General features: G+C 37.4%; 1 protein-coding gene across 5 annotated transcripts in view; it reads left to right on the top strand.

Moving 5' to 3' along the window:
- The window catches only part of LOC112457082 (syntaxin-1A), a 92,844-nt gene that overhangs the window by 58,833 nt on the left and 15,716 nt on the right, over positions 1-18,295 (top strand). For 2 of the 5 annotated variants that reach the window (XR_003041053.1, XM_025019961.1), the window contains exons 4-8: positions 9,648-9,722; positions 9,851-10,033; positions 10,542-10,615; positions 10,719-10,856; positions 13,089-13,199. Coding sequence is in view for 2 of the 5 variants with exons in the window: in XM_025019961.1 (XP_024875729.1) it covers positions 9,648-9,722; positions 9,851-10,033; positions 10,542-10,615; positions 10,719-10,856; positions 13,089-13,199 (581 nt within the window). In the remaining 3 variants the exon portion in view is untranslated. Of the gene's footprint in view, positions 1-9,647; positions 9,723-9,850; positions 10,034-10,541; positions 10,616-10,718; positions 10,857-13,088; positions 13,200-14,172; positions 14,284-16,994; positions 18,234-18,295 lie in introns of those variants that run through there. The other 3 variants (XM_025019960.1, XR_003041054.1, XR_003041055.1) reach the window with 3 other exon arrangements.

Below are 18,295 nucleotides of genomic sequence, written 5' to 3'. Positions count from 1 at the left end.
TGACGTCAACGTGCGATCGCATTGCACTCGAACATGATTTAGAGCATGATTTGACCCAAGAGCGATCACGGAGCAATTCTAGGGCGAATCTCGAGCATTCACTCGAAAACGGCATTAGCATAAAGTCCACTTGGCGTTATGCGAGAAATAACAACATCTCGAGGCGGGTTTACGTTTTCAGAGCTTAATTAAAAACTCAAGGTAAACTCTCTTGAATGTTAAATAACTCGTTAACGACATCGTGAATTAAACACGCGTCGGGAAAGAAGTGGAATATTAATCGTTCGACGTCTTCGCGGGTTCGTTCTTTAATTAAATTAAATTTTTCCCTCTCATCCGACTCGCGGTTTTCTCGCGGCAGTCTATATCCGTTCCGTTCCTTTCGCGAGCGCTATTCACACATATACTCGCGATAATCCTATATAACGAGGATATAGAAAGGAAGAAAGAAAGAAAAGAAAAATTCCCACTGGTTGGGGTTTCTTGATTAAGTCGCGTGAGCGAAGTTAATTCGGTTCTTTGGTAGAATCAATGAGGTAGTTCGACCGTCGCGAAGTCGATTCGAAGGCGAAATCGGGGTGAGTCGCGAAGGGATAACCGATACCTTTAAATATACTGAATGACATTAATCGCTTGTATCCTTCCGCTCGAGAAATTTCTCTCGGGGACGGCGGGTAGACGCCATTTTTCGTTCTTAGAAGATCCACGGAGTCCGGGGGATCGTCGAGGGCAATTAAAGGGAGTTTCCTAATTGCTAATTGCTCCGCCTGCGCCGTGCTCGCGATGGTGTTCCATCCTGCTCGCGACGTCCCCGACGTCTAAATTATACACGACAGATTTGCATACGAAGATCCTCTCGCGAAAGAAGCGTATACCGAACGAGATTGCGAACTGACATTTCTCTTTCCCAACGAATCGCGCGCGCTAATTAAAACTTAACGAGAGATTCGGCCTACTTTAGCAAGTGCGATTCGCGACAATTACGAAACGAACACATAACTTCTTGCACTTCAAGTTTCAGTTTATACGTTAAATTTTGTTCTAATTGTTTTTGTAGCGTCACATAAATAATTGAAGAAATTTTTAAATCGCATCTTACAATTAGATTTACTTTTTAAGAATATGGGCTTAAGAATGTCTCTCAATAATGTCATTGCGAAGATAAACATTTCAACTATGCGACATTTGACGGAAAAATCAAATAAGCGTTTTGTTTTATTATTAGATTATATATTATAGATTCTAATTTTTTTATTTATTTTATACACGTGCGCGCGCGCCGTGTATATGCGCGTATTTAAACATAACCGCGTGTTAAAGCGTCTAATATCACAGCAAGGTCGCAATTTTATTACACCTCAAATACGTGCTTTCCCGCTACTTTACACTTCAAAATTTTATCCCTTATCACAGTGTCGTAGCACGATAAAAGGGTAACGACATCTCTTTCTCTCGCATAATTTACTTGGCCGGCGGCCAAACTCTCCCATACATCTTTTTACTATATTTACGTTCTCCCCCTGTCCTCCTCCGGAATTTCTTCATTTCTATAATCTTCCGTATCTGCCTGCCATCGGCCACGGCAAGAGAAAAACTTTCCAGCAAGTGATTTTCGGAACCGTTGAAATTATCGCGACTGCGATCGCCGACGGGGGAAACTAGTTTCGTGCCGTGGCACGTGCAAGAGAATAGAATCTTGGCGTGAGCTGAAACGAAGGAGGGAAAAAGCCGAGATAGGTCGGATTATCCTCTCCATATATACGTATAGACTGTATAGAGCCCCTTAAGCCAAACCTGTTAAACCAAACGCGGGCGGAATCGCACGCGACGCATATCGGTCGGTCGGTTTCCGCGATCAACTTTCAAGATAAATATAAAATTAAGTTATGCTTATCAAAAATGGTATCCGTAGCTGAATCTCACATTATTCTTAATCTTTTATGTACATGCGTGTATGTGCGTGCGCGTATTTACACATATCGCACGGAAAAAAAAGAAGTTGTAAAATAGGGACAACTAACATATTTTGTTGCGAGAGCTATATTTTTAGCAATAGTAGCACAACGTTTTGTTACTATTGCTAAAAATATAGCTCTCGCAGTAAAAAAATGTTAGTTATCTATATTTTACGACTAGATTTGCTACGGTAGCTAATTTTTTTTCCGTGTAGCTATATTTTTAGCAATAGTAACAAAACGTTGTGCTACTATTGCTAAAAATATAGCTCTCGCAACAAAATATGTTAGTTGTCCCTATTTTACAACTTCTTTTTTTCCGTGCGTGTTTATCAATATTATTGTATATAAATTTACTGCGTATCAGATTCATGAATTTATGTTTTGCAAATTGTTGTTTGGAAGCACTTAGCGTTGTTTATAATATTTGTAATAACCAAAATTTTATTTAACGCTTGAACTTTTAATCTATGGATTCTATAATTATTATGAATAATTTAGTTATTTTTAGTGCTATAAGTAAAAAGTTTTGCGCGAATAGAATCTGCCGAAGTTCGCGATGAAAAAGACTCGCCGACAGAAAGGTTTTATACCCGAAGAGCTGCGAGCTCTCTCGATTTATGGGGTTGGAAAAAACGCTCGAAAGACGCTTTTGTGGGCGTTAACATAGGGGAATGTTAAGCTATATATATATATATATATATATCTTGGCCGTCGAATTACAAACACACTGGCCGCGGTTCAGTATATATAGTACAATATACGTATAATGCCGCAGAGCATTCATTCGGGGGCGCGCGTCTATTCACGGACATTACCACTGCGCTCCTCTTTATCATATCGATGGAAACATCCTGGCGAGAAGTTCTTTTGCACGAAAACATTGTTGTCAAGGCCGAGGAAGAGAGCTCGATATTGCAGATTAAAGAAAGAAAAGTTGTTACGAGTGGCCGTTTGGCGGAAGAGAAAATTGGAAAAAGTTGCGCTCGCGACAACAAGAAAGGAAGGATTTAAAAACATATTAGCTCGGTATACGTCAAGATATTAGAGTCACAGTTCACAAAAACAGATAATTACAGATAAATATCCTTTGCGTTTTATTGCGAGAGCCATTTATTTCAAATGTTATGATAGTCTTATACGTTTAACTCCGGACTGTGCTTCAAGTTTCTTCTACCATATTCTGTTATACAGCAATATTAAAATATTTGTCAGTAATGTAAACGTAATAATCACTGTAAGTTGTCAAAATATTTTTATTATCTATGTTTGATGCTAATAATATTATATTTATAACACACATAATGAAATTGTAAAAAAAAAACAGTTACACTAATTATATAATTAAAAAAGATATCATATTATTATTCTTATCGTAATGTTGGAATTATTTAATTGATATTTTTTTCATTTATAAAAATTAACTTTGTGTTGAACAACTTGGCCGAGAGCCAAGATACTAAACAAAGAGGTACGTTTCGGTATTGAATCACATTGTGAAGCTCGACCGGAAATTCAGGCGGCCTTTATTACAGCCGGAGCTGTACGTTGTAAATTCGTTATGAGCATTACTTCAACCACAAGGACGAGTTCACGTATTCCAGGTCGTTGCATTCGGATGCGGTTAAACTTGGTAGCTCTCTCCCATAGTCGAACTTTACGCTAGCGCCTATGTAAACGACCCTGATTGTTGCTTTCTTCCGCATATACCTGGGTACCGCAGCAAGAAAATTTTGTTTTATCTTAGCTTCCAATCTTGAGCGAAAATTGGCGTGATTATTGGCGCAAAATCAGAATTCAGTATTTCTTTCAGGAAGTAATTTTTCCCGCAAGTAGTTATCTTCTTATTATTTGATTAAAATAAAAAATCAATAAAAAATTGGGGAAGCACATAAAAAGGATATTTGAGTTAATTAAATAATTTATATTAAATATTGTTGCAAGGCCATACATTGAAAAATTGTTAAATTATATTTATTAAAGTAATCAATTATGCTAATTAAATTTTAGAGTAATTGCAGCTTGCATTGTTAATTAAAATCATCTTATAAGTATTACATTTTGATTAGAAATGACAATTTTGGAATCATTTAGGGCGAACGATATATTTAAGAAAAAATCAATTTCCCATAAAAGTACAGACCAAACAACCATAGGGCGCGATGGCGAGCGGAACTGTTCCCTTGTCTTCTTTATACATCATCAATCAAACTAAACAACCCCTATATCTTTTCGTTTCTTCCTTTTGCGCCGTCTTATCTGATGCAATAAAGATGCCCTTTGCACGCGTCTGATAACAGCCGTTAAATCGCGCGGCGACTAAGTGTCCGATCGTGACTGGAAAGGTGCGCGTGAAGATGGAATTTTTCAAGCACCTTCATTCTTATTCAGTCTTCTTCGATCTTCAGCTGCGGCCCGCTCAGGCTCGCCGCTGCGATGGTGTTAGTGAAAATAGATGCGATAGATGTGACCGATAGAAGCGCAAAGAACACACTCAAGGCGAATTTGCATTTTAAGCAAAGCCAAGAAATTTCGCCGAAACTTCCTCGGGGAATATTCAACGCGTTGCACGTGAGGTAACAGCGAATTACGGGGTTAGTTGTAAGTTAACCAGCTAAATTTTAATCAATTTTCCAAGAGCCCCTGTCACAACAGATTTTGGTTAAAAATTGTTTACTGCCTAAATGCAAATTAATATAGCGCTTTTCATTAAACTGCACCTAAGCCTTAATTCTTTTATGACGGCGTCTAAAAGTGACCTCACTCGCGAAAGAGAGATTAGCATTAATTATAATTATATAACTATTATATAATAAAGACACTTTTAACGTATACATAATTTAATATACATATATTTTTACTATAAAGAAGTGTAATATTGTAAATTTTTTATATAAATTATTTTACACTTATATGACGATATATCCATATATTCTTTGATTTCATTGCTTTTACACGTCGTATAAAGATATTTGCTAAAAATGCTTTAAATTGTGGTTACGCCACTCATATTGTTCACGCGAACAATAAAGATGAACGTATTTCGGGGAAACGTCTTATTGCTCAGCATTTTTGGGAGTTCCCAAGGGAGACGCAGCAGCGTCGTTCCGACGGCGGCCACGCTAAATCTCATGGCAACTGGATTTGAGGTGCTCGAGGGTGTCTTGGCAGACTCGGTGGCTCCGACGTAGTCGGGAAATATGTGGCGTGACACGTAGGTAGATATAATGCAAACCTCACGTTCTACGTTGAGGGATCTCCGTTTAAAAATTATTTGCGATTCGAATAGTATAGCGTCACGTGCAGTATATTCAAACATTGCGCTATTTCTTTCACCGAAAGAAGTTTCTATAATTAATCTTCTTCCGTTGTGCGCAATCTCACTCATTTCGAATAGCTCGATATTTAACCCTTCGCCCGTAAACTATAATTTGACTGGCATCGTCCGTAATCTGGGTCATAAATGTCCTGTCGTTATTTTGACCTAGTAAATAGTGTTCAAAAAATCTGAAAAAATTCTGTAATACTTGTATACTATCCTATTTTATAGTCCCAAAGTTTATTTAGCGATTCATTATAAGATAAATTGTTTATAAATAATTCTTTATGCAAAAAATTGATAAAAATCCATTTTTATTAAAAAAATCATATCTCATTGAGTTTTAAATCAAAATAAAAAATTCCAACGAGGTTTTATAGTTAAATATGTGTACTTTCAAGAAAAAAATTCTGTATATGGGTCATTTTTAAAAAGTATAATTATTCTGAGGATTGAAAATGGCCTTTTTCGGGTTAAGGAGAAATAAGACTTTTAACGTAATTTTTACATTATTTTATTAAAAAATCATATAAAATTGTCTTTCTCGTAAATAATATCTGATATTTGTCGCTTGATCATCCATTGTACCCTGAAAGTACATGTAATTTCTTTTTACACGTGTTTTCATCCACTCAAATTTTGAGGTTATAGGTATATATAATATACACAATCATAAAAAAATATCACTTATATAAGTTAAAAATAACTGTAGTAATATGAAAATGACGTTAAATTAATTTTACTTACTTGCACGAAAGTCTGGCACTGTCCGTAAACTGGGTCAATAGTGGCACTGGACGCACTTTGACTCGCTGCTGGTCAAGCACACACTGGCGAATTCCAACGAAACTTTGGGCATGAGTTCTCCCCACTACCTACTTTTTTTACGAGGGACGGCAAGCCCCCCCCCCTTTTCATTTCGGCGGTATTCTATCTTGAATTTCGGCTTGTGCCATTTATGACCCAGTTTACGGGCGAAGGGTTAAGAAATAGTCGATCTCGAAGGAGGGGATTCTCTCTGACCTTCTCTCTCTCTTCCTCATTATCTTCATAAAGCGTAAAATACATCTCGTCTTATACGGAAGATACGAAAGCGTATGTATGTTCATAATGCCCGCCTATCGAAAGGGAGGGTGGTTTTAACAGAGATCGCTCAGACTCGTTCGAGACGTAGGCGAGATTAGTTGCGTGGGACACGGTTTAACGCGTATATGCGTGGGACGTCTTCACGGAATATTGAAACCTGATATTACGAGAAGGATCATGACCTCTCTTCTACACTTGCCTATAATTAGATTGGAGATCCGTGTCGGGATCAGCCGGCACGCTAATTGGTTACGAGTTTTATAGACACAATCGAGAATTGTGTCTACGAAAATTACGAAGGCTGCATTAAAAAGAGATATACAAGCTCCGAACTAAAAAAATCTTTTTGTAAACGAAAACAAATATTCATTTTGAAACAATCTTCTCATAATTATTTTTAAACGTGGACTTGAGCGAATGAAATAATAAATGTATTAGTCGCATCGTGTGCAATAGGTACATTGATTCAACGTAATCGAGTTCCATGGTATTTGCACGGTTCGTTAAAGGTGCCTCGCAATTATTTCGGTGCTGTGAGTATAAATCACTGGCCTCGAATGCAAAATATAGTCGGAATAAGTCGCAAATTGTAATTTGATGACGCAATAACTTCGAGGGTAGGAGTAGCGATGGGATGAAGTACCTTACAAGTAAATTTGAATCCGTTGGCGTAATTTTAAACCCCCCTTTATGATTATTTCGAAAAATGAAAGTTGTACTTTCAAATAGACTCGAATCTGAACGAAATGGATTCGAACCGGTTCGAATCTTTTATGAGTTCATATTTCGAAAGATAAGAGCATTAGATACTTCCAAGTGGACTCTAATCTGGTTCAAATATGTGTGTATTTTTTGTGAGTACTTTACTAGAAATTTTACCATTTGAATCAAAACGTTTTTATAATATAAGTTATATTTTAAAATTAAAATGGATTTGAACCGGTTCAAACCTTTTATGAATATTTCGAAAGACAAGAACTTTAGGTACTTCCAAGTGGACTCTAATATGGTTCAAATATGTGTATATCTTTTGTGAGTACTTTACTAGAAATTTTATCCTTTGAATCAAAACGTTTGTATAAAGTGACAGTTATTTTAATATATTATTTATTGATAATTATAAATATTAAATTATCAACAAATTAATAGACGGCGATACGAGTCAAGCGCGGTACGTGGTGCGCAAGTAAAGAAATTAATAGTTACAGAAGTAACGAATTACAATGTATATAATATACATATACGTATATTCCAACTTAATAAACTACGCGCCAATTATTTGTCAGACTTGAAACACAGTATACATTGTAATTCGTTACTTCTGTAACTATTAATTTCTTTACTTGCGCATCACATACCGCGCTTGACTCGTATCGCCGTCTATTAATTTGTTGACATTTTCACGAGTCTAATGACATAATTAAATTATCAGTCGTTGAAATTGAATTTGATAAAAATACGAATAAAAATACAAAATAAAAGTTACTTAAAACCTTTACACATTTATACATTCTTTAAACTAACAACTTCTCAGAGTTCGAGTACTACTTGTGAAAGATTCGATTTCTTTACGATAGAGAAACTATTTATAAGTATATTCGAATATACTTATATAAGTTTATTTCGAATTCTACAGACAGGGGAGACCGGGTTTTGATGGACCATAGAGGCAGATAGACTAACCGTTAATAACTTTGCAACTTTTACACGAATGTGCGGCCGATCGCACCAAAATTTATTGTAGAAATAAACATTCCTCTCCCTTCAATTGTGTTAGACGTGGCGTCACGGTCATATGTTGTTACAGAATGACAGGTGTTTATTGAAAAATTGGACTACAAAAGTAAATATTTTTCTCAGAGATTTTTTGTTTTTACACTTTATGTAGCTATACAAAAGAATGTCGTAGCACACATTTTAGTGTTTACCTCGGTGTTTACTTTATTAGACAAGTAATTGGAACCAATTTTAGATCCATAAATATTTAAATATAATATATTACTATATATTTTTAAAAAGATTATTTTTTTATTATAAACGCAAATTTATCTTTTATTTGTTAAAGAATTTGTTTAGTTTATTCACCTTTAATTTTAAAATATAACTTATATCATAAAAAATAATTAATAGTTTATAAGAAGACAGCTTTTCTACTGGGCTATTTTGTTACCGCTGGGTTAAGCTGCAAATAACATTTTTTCGACTAATTACATCTATAATCAACTTTCCCCATACTGTTAGTCAACCAACCCCGACCATGGGGTGGGTTGACCAGCGTGGAAGAGGGGTATAAGGAAAATATTCAATTATATTAATTATTATCAAATTAAGTTAACTTTAGAAATTTAATTTAATAACCAAATATACGTCTTACCATAATATAAGCATGGTAACGTGACAATGATATTTCTTTTATGTATTTTATTAAAAATCAAAAACTGAAAAACTGGCCTACCCCAGTCCCGGTTTTTCCTATTTATTCTAAAATTCAAAACTAACTAATCAGGATCGATTACTTCACAAGTATAATGTACAAAATATTATTTTTTATGAATATTACTCGAATCTTAAAAAATGAAAGTTGATTATTGGATTTGACTCTGATTTTTGAGTACATATTGGACTTCATCTCATCGCTAATAGTATCGAAAGCAGGAAAAGATTACAGAGAGGCTAGGTATATGGATGAAATAAGAATCGCCGCGGAGACAGAGAAGCAGATCGGATTGTAAATTTACTGCGAAAGACGACAGATAACCGCGACTGGCACAGTCTTGTGGGAATTCGAAAGTTTGCGCGTGTAGTGGTGATTATGACAAGCTGTGCACGGACCGTTCCTCGATCAATATAATGTTGCACAATGCTGCTTTACGAATGTACGATCTTGCTAGAACTGTAACATTTGAAGCAATAATGTTATAAGCGTGATTTGGTGAGCTGGATTTTTAAAAAGTGTATAACATTTCATTGACGATATGATTGAGCTTTCGTAATCGATACTAGCTAATTTATATTTAAATAAATTAATATATACTTTATATTATCTTGAATTACATGTACTTACATATAAATTTTATATTATTGTCTAAAAGTTATTTGTTCAATAAAGAATGCGTTGTAACACAGTTTTGAGTCGACTATCCTACAAATCTTGGAGATGACATTTGCGACCTGTGTCTTCCAGATACTAAATAAAACTTCTATCTTCTTTGGCATATTAGAAAATAATGGATCTCTGAACTCGAGACCCATGGCACGTAAATAACTTTTTGATTTCTTGATTTCAGAGGTGAAACTGGAACTGGAAGACCTGATGTCTGACATCAAGAAAACCGCTAACAAAGTGAGGGCTAAATTAAAGGGTAAGCTCTTGCAGTTCGGATGATCGTGACGTGGGTGACATGTATTATAAATTGATCGATCCCTCTGCGATCGTCGGAGAATACGTTTCGCATTACGACAGCCGAGCCTTGTTTCCTGTGTGTTTTAGTGATAGAGCAGAACATCGAGCAGGAGGAGCACACGAACAAATCGTCAGCGGATCTGAGGATACGCAAAACCCAGCACTCGACGTTGTCCAGGAAGTTCGTTGAGGTGATGACGGAGTACAATCGGACACAGACCGATTACAGGGAGCGGTGTAAGGGGAGAATACAACGACAGCTCGAGATCAGTGAGTATATGGATGTCGTGATTGGCCGCATTGCAACCTGAATGCCTGTTCGAGCGGAACAACCCTGTCCAATCTGGCGTCATATCGAATCCGTCTCGGAATATCCGCGCTCATCAATCTGATGCTCGTGTTCGTCTCTATTCGAAGAAAAGCCCGGAGGAGGACACTGAACGATTGTTGTCAACAACAGTTTTCTTTCAAACAACTCTAATTGAATTTTCTTACTATTATTACATCGCGAGTTTTCTTAGCTTATTATATTTATAATTTTTTTAATACTATAATGCAAACGCGATAACCAGGATGAGGTGCAATAAGCTTACAATGTAAATAGTAATTATGACAATGGGATCAAGTATTTGTATAATATCGATATTTATGATCCATGCAAATCGCTTCGTTCGTTGAATAAATAATAGCGGAAACGGCTTTGAACGGAAAATTGATTGCATCCGCATTTGAGTCGCGTCTGTTTGCGAGACGAAGAAATCTCTCTGTTTCTTTTCAGCGGGGAGAACGACCACCAACGAGGAACTCGAGGAGATGCTGGAGCAAGGAAATCCAGCCGTCTTCACGCAAGGGGTACATCTTTAATGATCCTTGTCTCCTTTTCTCGCCTAATAGCTACATGAGAAGCATTAATAACCGCCTTTCCTACCCCGATTAATCTTACCCCTTGTCGCAGATCATCATGGAAACGCAACAAGCAAAACAGACTCTTGCGGACATCGAGGCGCGTCACGCTGACATCATTAAACTTGAAAACTCCATCAGGGAGCTGCACGATATGTTCATGGACATGGCCATGTTGGTGGAGAGCCAGGTAAGGTCGAGCAGCTTCATGCAAATTTATTGCGGAAACTTTACCCGTTTAAACAAATGATAATTACACCATTTTTATGTTTTTTTTTTCCCCCTGGCATAAGAGGTTTACATCTCCACGAGATGTAACGAGATCGATATTGCATGCAAAAAATTTTATATATTTTTTTTATTATTATTTTGAGATAACAGCTTTTTATCTTGATTTTTGATACATATGGAAGAACAATATTCTGCCGCAAGATACATAACTTACATGCAAATTGCATATGTTCATGTATCACAAATCGCGTGCGTATAATACAGCAGATATATTCGTCATGAATATTGATGTGCTATTACAGAATTGCATATACAGATGCTAAAAGCCTAAATGTAATAGTAATTAAACGTACATTGTTAGTAGAGTCGGATCAAATTCTGAAAAATATGATTACAATCATTTTTGCAAACATGAATTTTCCAGTAATTCGCAAAGCAGTTAATAGATATGCCTTTTTAAAATAATCTGGCAGTAGATAATAAGTTCATTGATACGTGCATTTGAGGAAAAATTAACCCTCGAAAGTCACACTGGGGTCTCAGGGACCCCAATGAAATTTTGGAAATACGCTTGTAACTATCATTTATATTTTTAATGCGTATTTTTGGTAATAATTTTTTTGACAAATTCTGAAATTACCATCATAATTCTCAGAAAATTTACGATTAATTGGTAAAAAAAAAAAAAAAAAACAATATTACAATACGTTGATTTTTTCGGAACTTATGAACGAAAAATGGCTGGGGTCCTTCAGACCCCATTGTGGCTTACACGATGCAAAAAATAAGTGTGGCTTGCGAGGGTTAATAAAGAGAAGGAATTCAGTTTAATTAAAATAATTTTAGAATAGATTTGAGAGGAAGGCCCTCTGAGTTTCGATTAAAAACTTGAATCTCTTTGTGATAAAATAAAGATCAAAATATTGTCGACAATATTTTCAACAATAACGCATTTAATGTGAAACTTTGGTTTGCTTTAAATCTATTAAACAAATAAAATGTTTGTTTTTTATTTACCGCGTTTTATTTATTTCAGAAAATTTGTTTTACGTGATTTTGAATTTTGTTCTCAAGCAAAAAAAGGAAAACTTTTTCGATTGCTCTGTCAGATGCACGTTTCAATTTATTTTTCAACCCAAACTATCGATTTAATTAACAAATGAGATGCTTTATTGCGAGATGCTTGAGCGGCATCGTTCCTCGCGATTGATCGTACAACAGGCTACACTTGCAAGTAGTTTGTTTTCCCGAATTTAATTGACATTATAATTTGAAGAGTATTTTCGTCTCAATTATATTATTTTTAGTTTCCATTACTGTATATCTTATATTAGTTGCTCGCGATTACTTCAGTACGACAATGATTTATAAGCAATTAGGAGCGTAGCGCGACGCAGTGTAACAATCCTCTTCTCTTCAGTAATGTTTCTTAGCCGCTTTAGTTTCGAGCCGCATTATGTGACGCGTTTACTATCTGCTGTTTCAAGGGAAATTTCTTCAACGTACTAAAATCTCAAGTTTTCCCGGATTTCCTGGAAATTTAATTATTTATGATACGTATCCATTCTGTTCTTAATTGACTGTTCGTGATCTTCTCTTCGATATCTACTTGAAACTTTTCCGCGAAAGACTCGAGATTTTAGTTCATCGCTTTCTTCCTCTGCATGCTAGTAATAATTAATTAATTAATAATAATAACAATAATAATATTATTAAGCTTTACTTGTCATGGTACAGTTTGTCCAAGTTCAAAGATCTTTTTTTCATACAATGAGACAAAGTAATTACCGCAGTATATAACTTACGTCGATAATTTACAATTATCATTAATTTTATTTACATAAAGAAAAACAGCTTCTGATATCAATTGAGAATGTCACAAATTACAACCCTGAAATTATCATTTCAAGAAAGTTTACGATACTTGTTACTATTGTGATTTTTCCTATAATCATTATTCGTAATTTTTTTAAAATAAATCAGGCGTAATTATAAACGCCATCGATTCTTGGCGATAATTACTTTTCTCGCTATCGATGCCGGTGATGCGAGCTGATGCATGATAATAAGAAAAAGAAAAAAAATTGGCGAACAGTTTAATCACTGGCCTTTGCCTTACTCTTGAAAACTAACACTCTCTCTTCCCCTGTTACGCTGTGTGGATTCGCGCCGCGCCTCCTACCCACATTAGGGCGAGATGATAGATCGCATAGAGTACCACGTGGAACATGCGGTGGACTACGTGCAGACGGCCACGCAGGACACCAAAAAAGCACTCAAGTATCAAAGCAAAGCCCGACGGGTGAGTCCTCCCCAGATATCATCGCGCCGAAGCTATTTCGTTCGCGTCTAATTGGTCACTTCTTGTGTTTTTTTCCCTCCCTATTGTTCCCGCATTCCCTACCCTCGACCCCGTTGTCGACTCGGTGTCTCTCGAATCCCCGTTTTGATTTTCATCCCGTTCCCCCTCGTCCCCCTTTCCGTTGAGTCCGCTCTACTTACGTTATCCGCTTCCGTTTAATTATTACGCTTCTGTTGATACATAACTCGCTACAATCTGTATTAATCGGTGTACCATTCCCCCCACACTTATCCGTCCCTCTGCGACGCGTAAGCAATTAACGACGGCGCTTTGTGGATTTCTTTCTGTTTATTTGCGTTTCACTTTACTCTGCCGTTCGTTGGTATTCGTGTGTCAATTCGCGCTCGATCGTAAATGATATTTTATAAATGTATATATTTATATGATACATACATATATACTGTTGTATGTGTGCGTGTTTATATACTCTTACTCTCTCTTTTTTTTCCTCCCCCTTATACCTGTACATTGCTCTCTGTATACTCTGTCGAAACATGGGTGTGCTAATTGTGTGCCTCTGTCCATCAACTGCTCTGTTTACTACTATTACTCATACTACTAACCTTGCGTATTAATCTCTATGCTGTCGATACTAATATACGGATACGTGTGTGACTGTGTGTCGATGTGAAAACACGACGGCGTGTGGTACGTGCCTGCGCATATGTACACACGCGTAATAACACTCTGGGAATCTGGCATTCTCCCACCTGCCGCGGGGATGCTGCTTCTCTTTCTCTTCATACTCGCCGATTATATGTACATAAATGTAACCCCTGGGCGCACCCGTTCCCCGAGGTTGTTCCCCTCGACGAGCGAACCTGGTCCCACCTGGATATCTCCCTCCGCCACCCCCGCTTCCATCCCGATCTCCCGAGTCCTTCGTCCTTCGTTCCCACGTGCGGTACGGCAGGGTGAGATGGTGGACAGCATTGAGTACTGCGTGAATCAGACCGGCGACCACGTGGGCCAGGCCCGGGGCGAGCTGATCAAAGCCGAAGAGTATCGAAGCAAGGCTCGTAAGGTAAAGAACATCAGACACCAAACACAGGCACGCGGCCGGGACTCGGGCCGAAACTGGGCAAATTTGTTTCTCGCGTAATATTGAGGCTCGGCCTCCCGAGGCGAGCAACAGATTTCGCCGAGTTCCGGATCAGCTCGGCCGACATGAACGCTGCTAACTCGTGAATTAAATTTATAGAGAAGTAATAGCGTTGGTCAATCGCGCACATTTATTTGAAATATAAAGGAAACTAATGTGAGCGGTTTTAGCACTTCGCGAACTTTTCTTTTTAAACGCAGCAAGGCAGTCCTTTGCTAACTGCTCCTAAAATTTTGATTCGAGCCCGCATAACACGCCAGGTGATACTGTATCACTTATTCATGCACACAACGCACGCATACACATACATATGTATGTATATTTATATCCATGTCTATATAATATACATACAATACAGTATACAATATACACAGATTTTCCGGGGTTTACAGAAGTTTGTTGATCCTTCATCCAAAAGTGCCATCGAGAAACACTCTTTTTTTTTAATTTTTTTCTTTTGCTCGTTGGCATCGCGAAAAAATTTTGCATTGTGAAATAATAATTACTTTGGAATTCATTGAAGAGCGGTCTTTTCCCGAGAGTGTGTTGACTCAGAGGATTTACCGTACGCCTCTGAAGTACGGTACTGCGATAAGGGACCGTTACGCTTGGCGGCGTTCATCAAAAGACGTCAACGCGAGTGAATGAAACCCGGCAAAAAGGAGCAAAAAGGAATAAGTGCCCATTCAACGGGCATCGGCTCGAGAGAGAGAGAGAGATTTGTTTCGAGTTTTACCAAGTGCAACGGCGAACTTCAAAACATTATCGCGGAATAACATTCTTCTCTTGCATTGTTATCATTCTCGCCTCTTCGCGCCGCGCGGTCTTCGCGTAGAATTTTGACCTCTCTAACTCCCCCATTGTGATCTTCAAAGCGAACATTTTCACTTGGATACGTTTCAGTTGGAACTCGTCTGGCCTGCCGCAGAGAATCGATGTTAAAAATAGCAGGAGAGCTTATCGGATCGCGCGATTTAAGAATGTCCATCCGAGAAAACATGAATTTTTGCATGTACGAAGAACGAGTTTTTATAAAAATTTTTTATCTGAAATTTTAGTGCATAGAATGTGAGAGAGAATCGATATTTTAACGTCAATCTTGCGTAATGTAAATATAAAAGTTACCGACACGACAAATTTGTACAACAAATTCTTTTTTGCTCCTGGAATAATTTCCTTCGTCTCTGATACTACCCTACGATCAGGCACCTCGTATCGAGTGGGATTCGAACCTTGTTTCTTGTGATTGACCTTTAATCTCTTGTGTCTAATGTATAGCGTACACAATTGCACTCGTGCTAATCATGTTATTCTTCTTTGTGTTACGTTACGCGATCGAAGTCCATCGTGGGATCGCGGTAAAAGAGATGAAGTGTAATCGATGTCGAGTAGACTGTACTAGTACGACGAATAGATGAATGCGCTGTTCTCTAGATTTGCACAGAGACGATGTAATGAAGTAGGACATGTAGCGGACAAACGAGTCTTTATGGTATCGGGTAGAAGTGGTAGATACGGTTTGGTGTTTGTAAACTAATTAGTTTGTGAACGCACCCGCATCATTTAGTTGTATGAGGAATGCGCTTGATTATGTTTGACACCCAACTCACCTCCCACTTCCCTAAAAGTTATTGTCCATAATACTACATACATTAACATTGACTGCTTTTAACTAACATTTTATTCTCTATTTTACGAATAATGCGGTAAAAAGTTACTCAAAAGTATTTGTTTCTTTTAATGCTAAAAAGAGCAGTAGAACCTCCATTTCAAAAATTTATAACATTTCATTAATATACTTTTTTTACTTGTAGATATTGAACAATTGAGCTTTCTCTGGATATTTCCAAGACAATTGCGTCTATTTTATTAAAATATTAGACATTGTTGTGTCACAAGTTAATTAAACCATTAATCAAACGCTTACAGTTCTTTTTTCCTTGTCAAACTTCCTTGCAAATATGTTTAATTTCGCGTCACAGTGAAGTTATTATCGTCACTTTGCATTTTATTCTTTACATTGATTGCAATTCTTTTCTTTCGCGTTTTAACCGTTTTATTTGCGAACTAACGTTAACTAACGAGGCAAGTAAATATATTTGATAAAGCGTTTCTAGCAAAACAGAAATTACAGGCGCATCGGAGCGAAACAAGATTTTTCTTTTTTCTTCTCTTCCTTTTGGTCACGAAATCAAAATGCATCACTTGTATGCGGTAATGCAAGTCAGCATGAGCGAACACGTGAATCACACACTCGCTTCTGACACGCTTTTTCCCATCGTTTCTTCTCCCGCAAGTTTTGAGTTTTGATTTCCGATCCACTGCACTCGTACAATTTTGTAAGGTTTTTTCTTCTTTCTCTCTCGTTCTCTCTTATTTCATCTTTTCGCCGTCACACCGTCAAATATTTTTCTCTTTCTCTTTTTACTTTCCCGATTTCTCTCAAAGGTACGTATTTACGTGTTTCGGCTTTCTTACAATTTTTCTCCCGAGGCACGCCGCGTAACGTTCGATATACACCCTCATCATCTTTTTCTCTCTCTTTTTCGATTTTTTCGATTCTTCGCCGATATGAGACACATATATACGCGCGTATACCTTATACGTGGCCTCCTCTGCTTTTCTGTCCACAGAAAATGATCTTCATCACAATCTGCGTTCTAATATCGGCGGTCATACTAGTCGCCATAATAGTAGCGCTCATTCCGGGACATTAAACGGCCGAGGGGGGTGTTTTCTTTTTTTGTGGGAGAAGGAAAGTTAGGCGAACGAGAGGGGCGTTTAAAAGTTTCCAAGGAGAAGGCAGAGAGAGAAAGGGAAAACGACTGCGACGCGACAGCGAAAATGTCATAATAATAATATTAATAATAGTAGTAATAATGATATAATAATAGCAAAATAACAATAATAATGCAGAAAAATTTAGTTGCGGTCAACTTGGGGAGGGGGGGGAAGTGGGAAACGCGCGTGAGATCGGATGTGCAGTGTGATCAGAAGTTCCGTGGGGGAGGGAACGGACGATGGAGCAATTATGGTGGTGGTCGCCTATGAGAGCTGTGAACGTATATCCTTAAAAGTCACACGTGCGCTAACAAGCCGAAAAATAGACAAAGGGAAATAGAAATGCAGTTAACAAAAAACGGATGTCCCGCGCCGATCCTGAATAACACACGTCTCTCTCCGTAATCTTACGACGATAATCCTCCGACTAATCTCTGTAACGAACGACTAATTAACGTAATAATCCCGCGCACTCATCGCATTCGCTCGTTTCGTTAACTGTAAGTACACTTCATTACCGCTCGACGTGTTCCTCCGGATCGCGAATGTCTCGAAACGATCTCCGCCCGAGAGACGCGCGGTAATCTCGATTTCAGGGTTACCCCCGTCTTATCAGTTTTATTTGTGCAAATAATCGATAACTGTGCTTGTGATTAACCGCAGGAAACTGTAAAGACGTGGAGATGTGGAAATGTTTCCGGAGGAAACTCGAGATCATCGTCAAAAATTGTTTCTCATTTAATCAATACACATTCGTCATTTGCCATTTGTTTGACAAATTAAAGTAACGAAAATTTCGTTCCGTACTTCGAGATATACGAAATTAATTGGCGAAGAATAAAATGTATTTAGCAGCGCATTGATTCGAATCGTTTCTATCTGTCGTATATATTTATTTATGTGTAGTACATATGTACTTTTATTGTTACTTATCAAAATTCGTCCATGAAGACGCGTACGCGCGCGAATGTGTTAGATGTTCTCCAAGTTTGCTGCATTTCACCTATAAATTCTGTGAGCAACCCGGATGTCAACGTAATTCCAAAATTCTGCAATTTATTCGTAGCAATATGTAATAAAAATTGAAAAAAGAAACCCAATAAAATTTGCGTTCTGGAAAATCTCGGTTCCATATTGCTCAAGGAGAACGAAA

This window comes from Temnothorax curvispinosus, unplaced genomic scaffold, assembly GCF_003070985.1.
Source record: "Temnothorax curvispinosus isolate PA1 unplaced genomic scaffold, ASM307098v1 QBEX01007502.1, whole genome shotgun sequence".
In the NCBI taxonomy this organism is placed as follows: Eukaryota; Metazoa; Arthropoda; class Insecta; order Hymenoptera; family Formicidae; genus Temnothorax; species Temnothorax curvispinosus.
The sequence above is the reverse complement of the archived record's forward strand: the minus strand, read 5'-3'. Positions and strand labels throughout refer to the sequence as shown.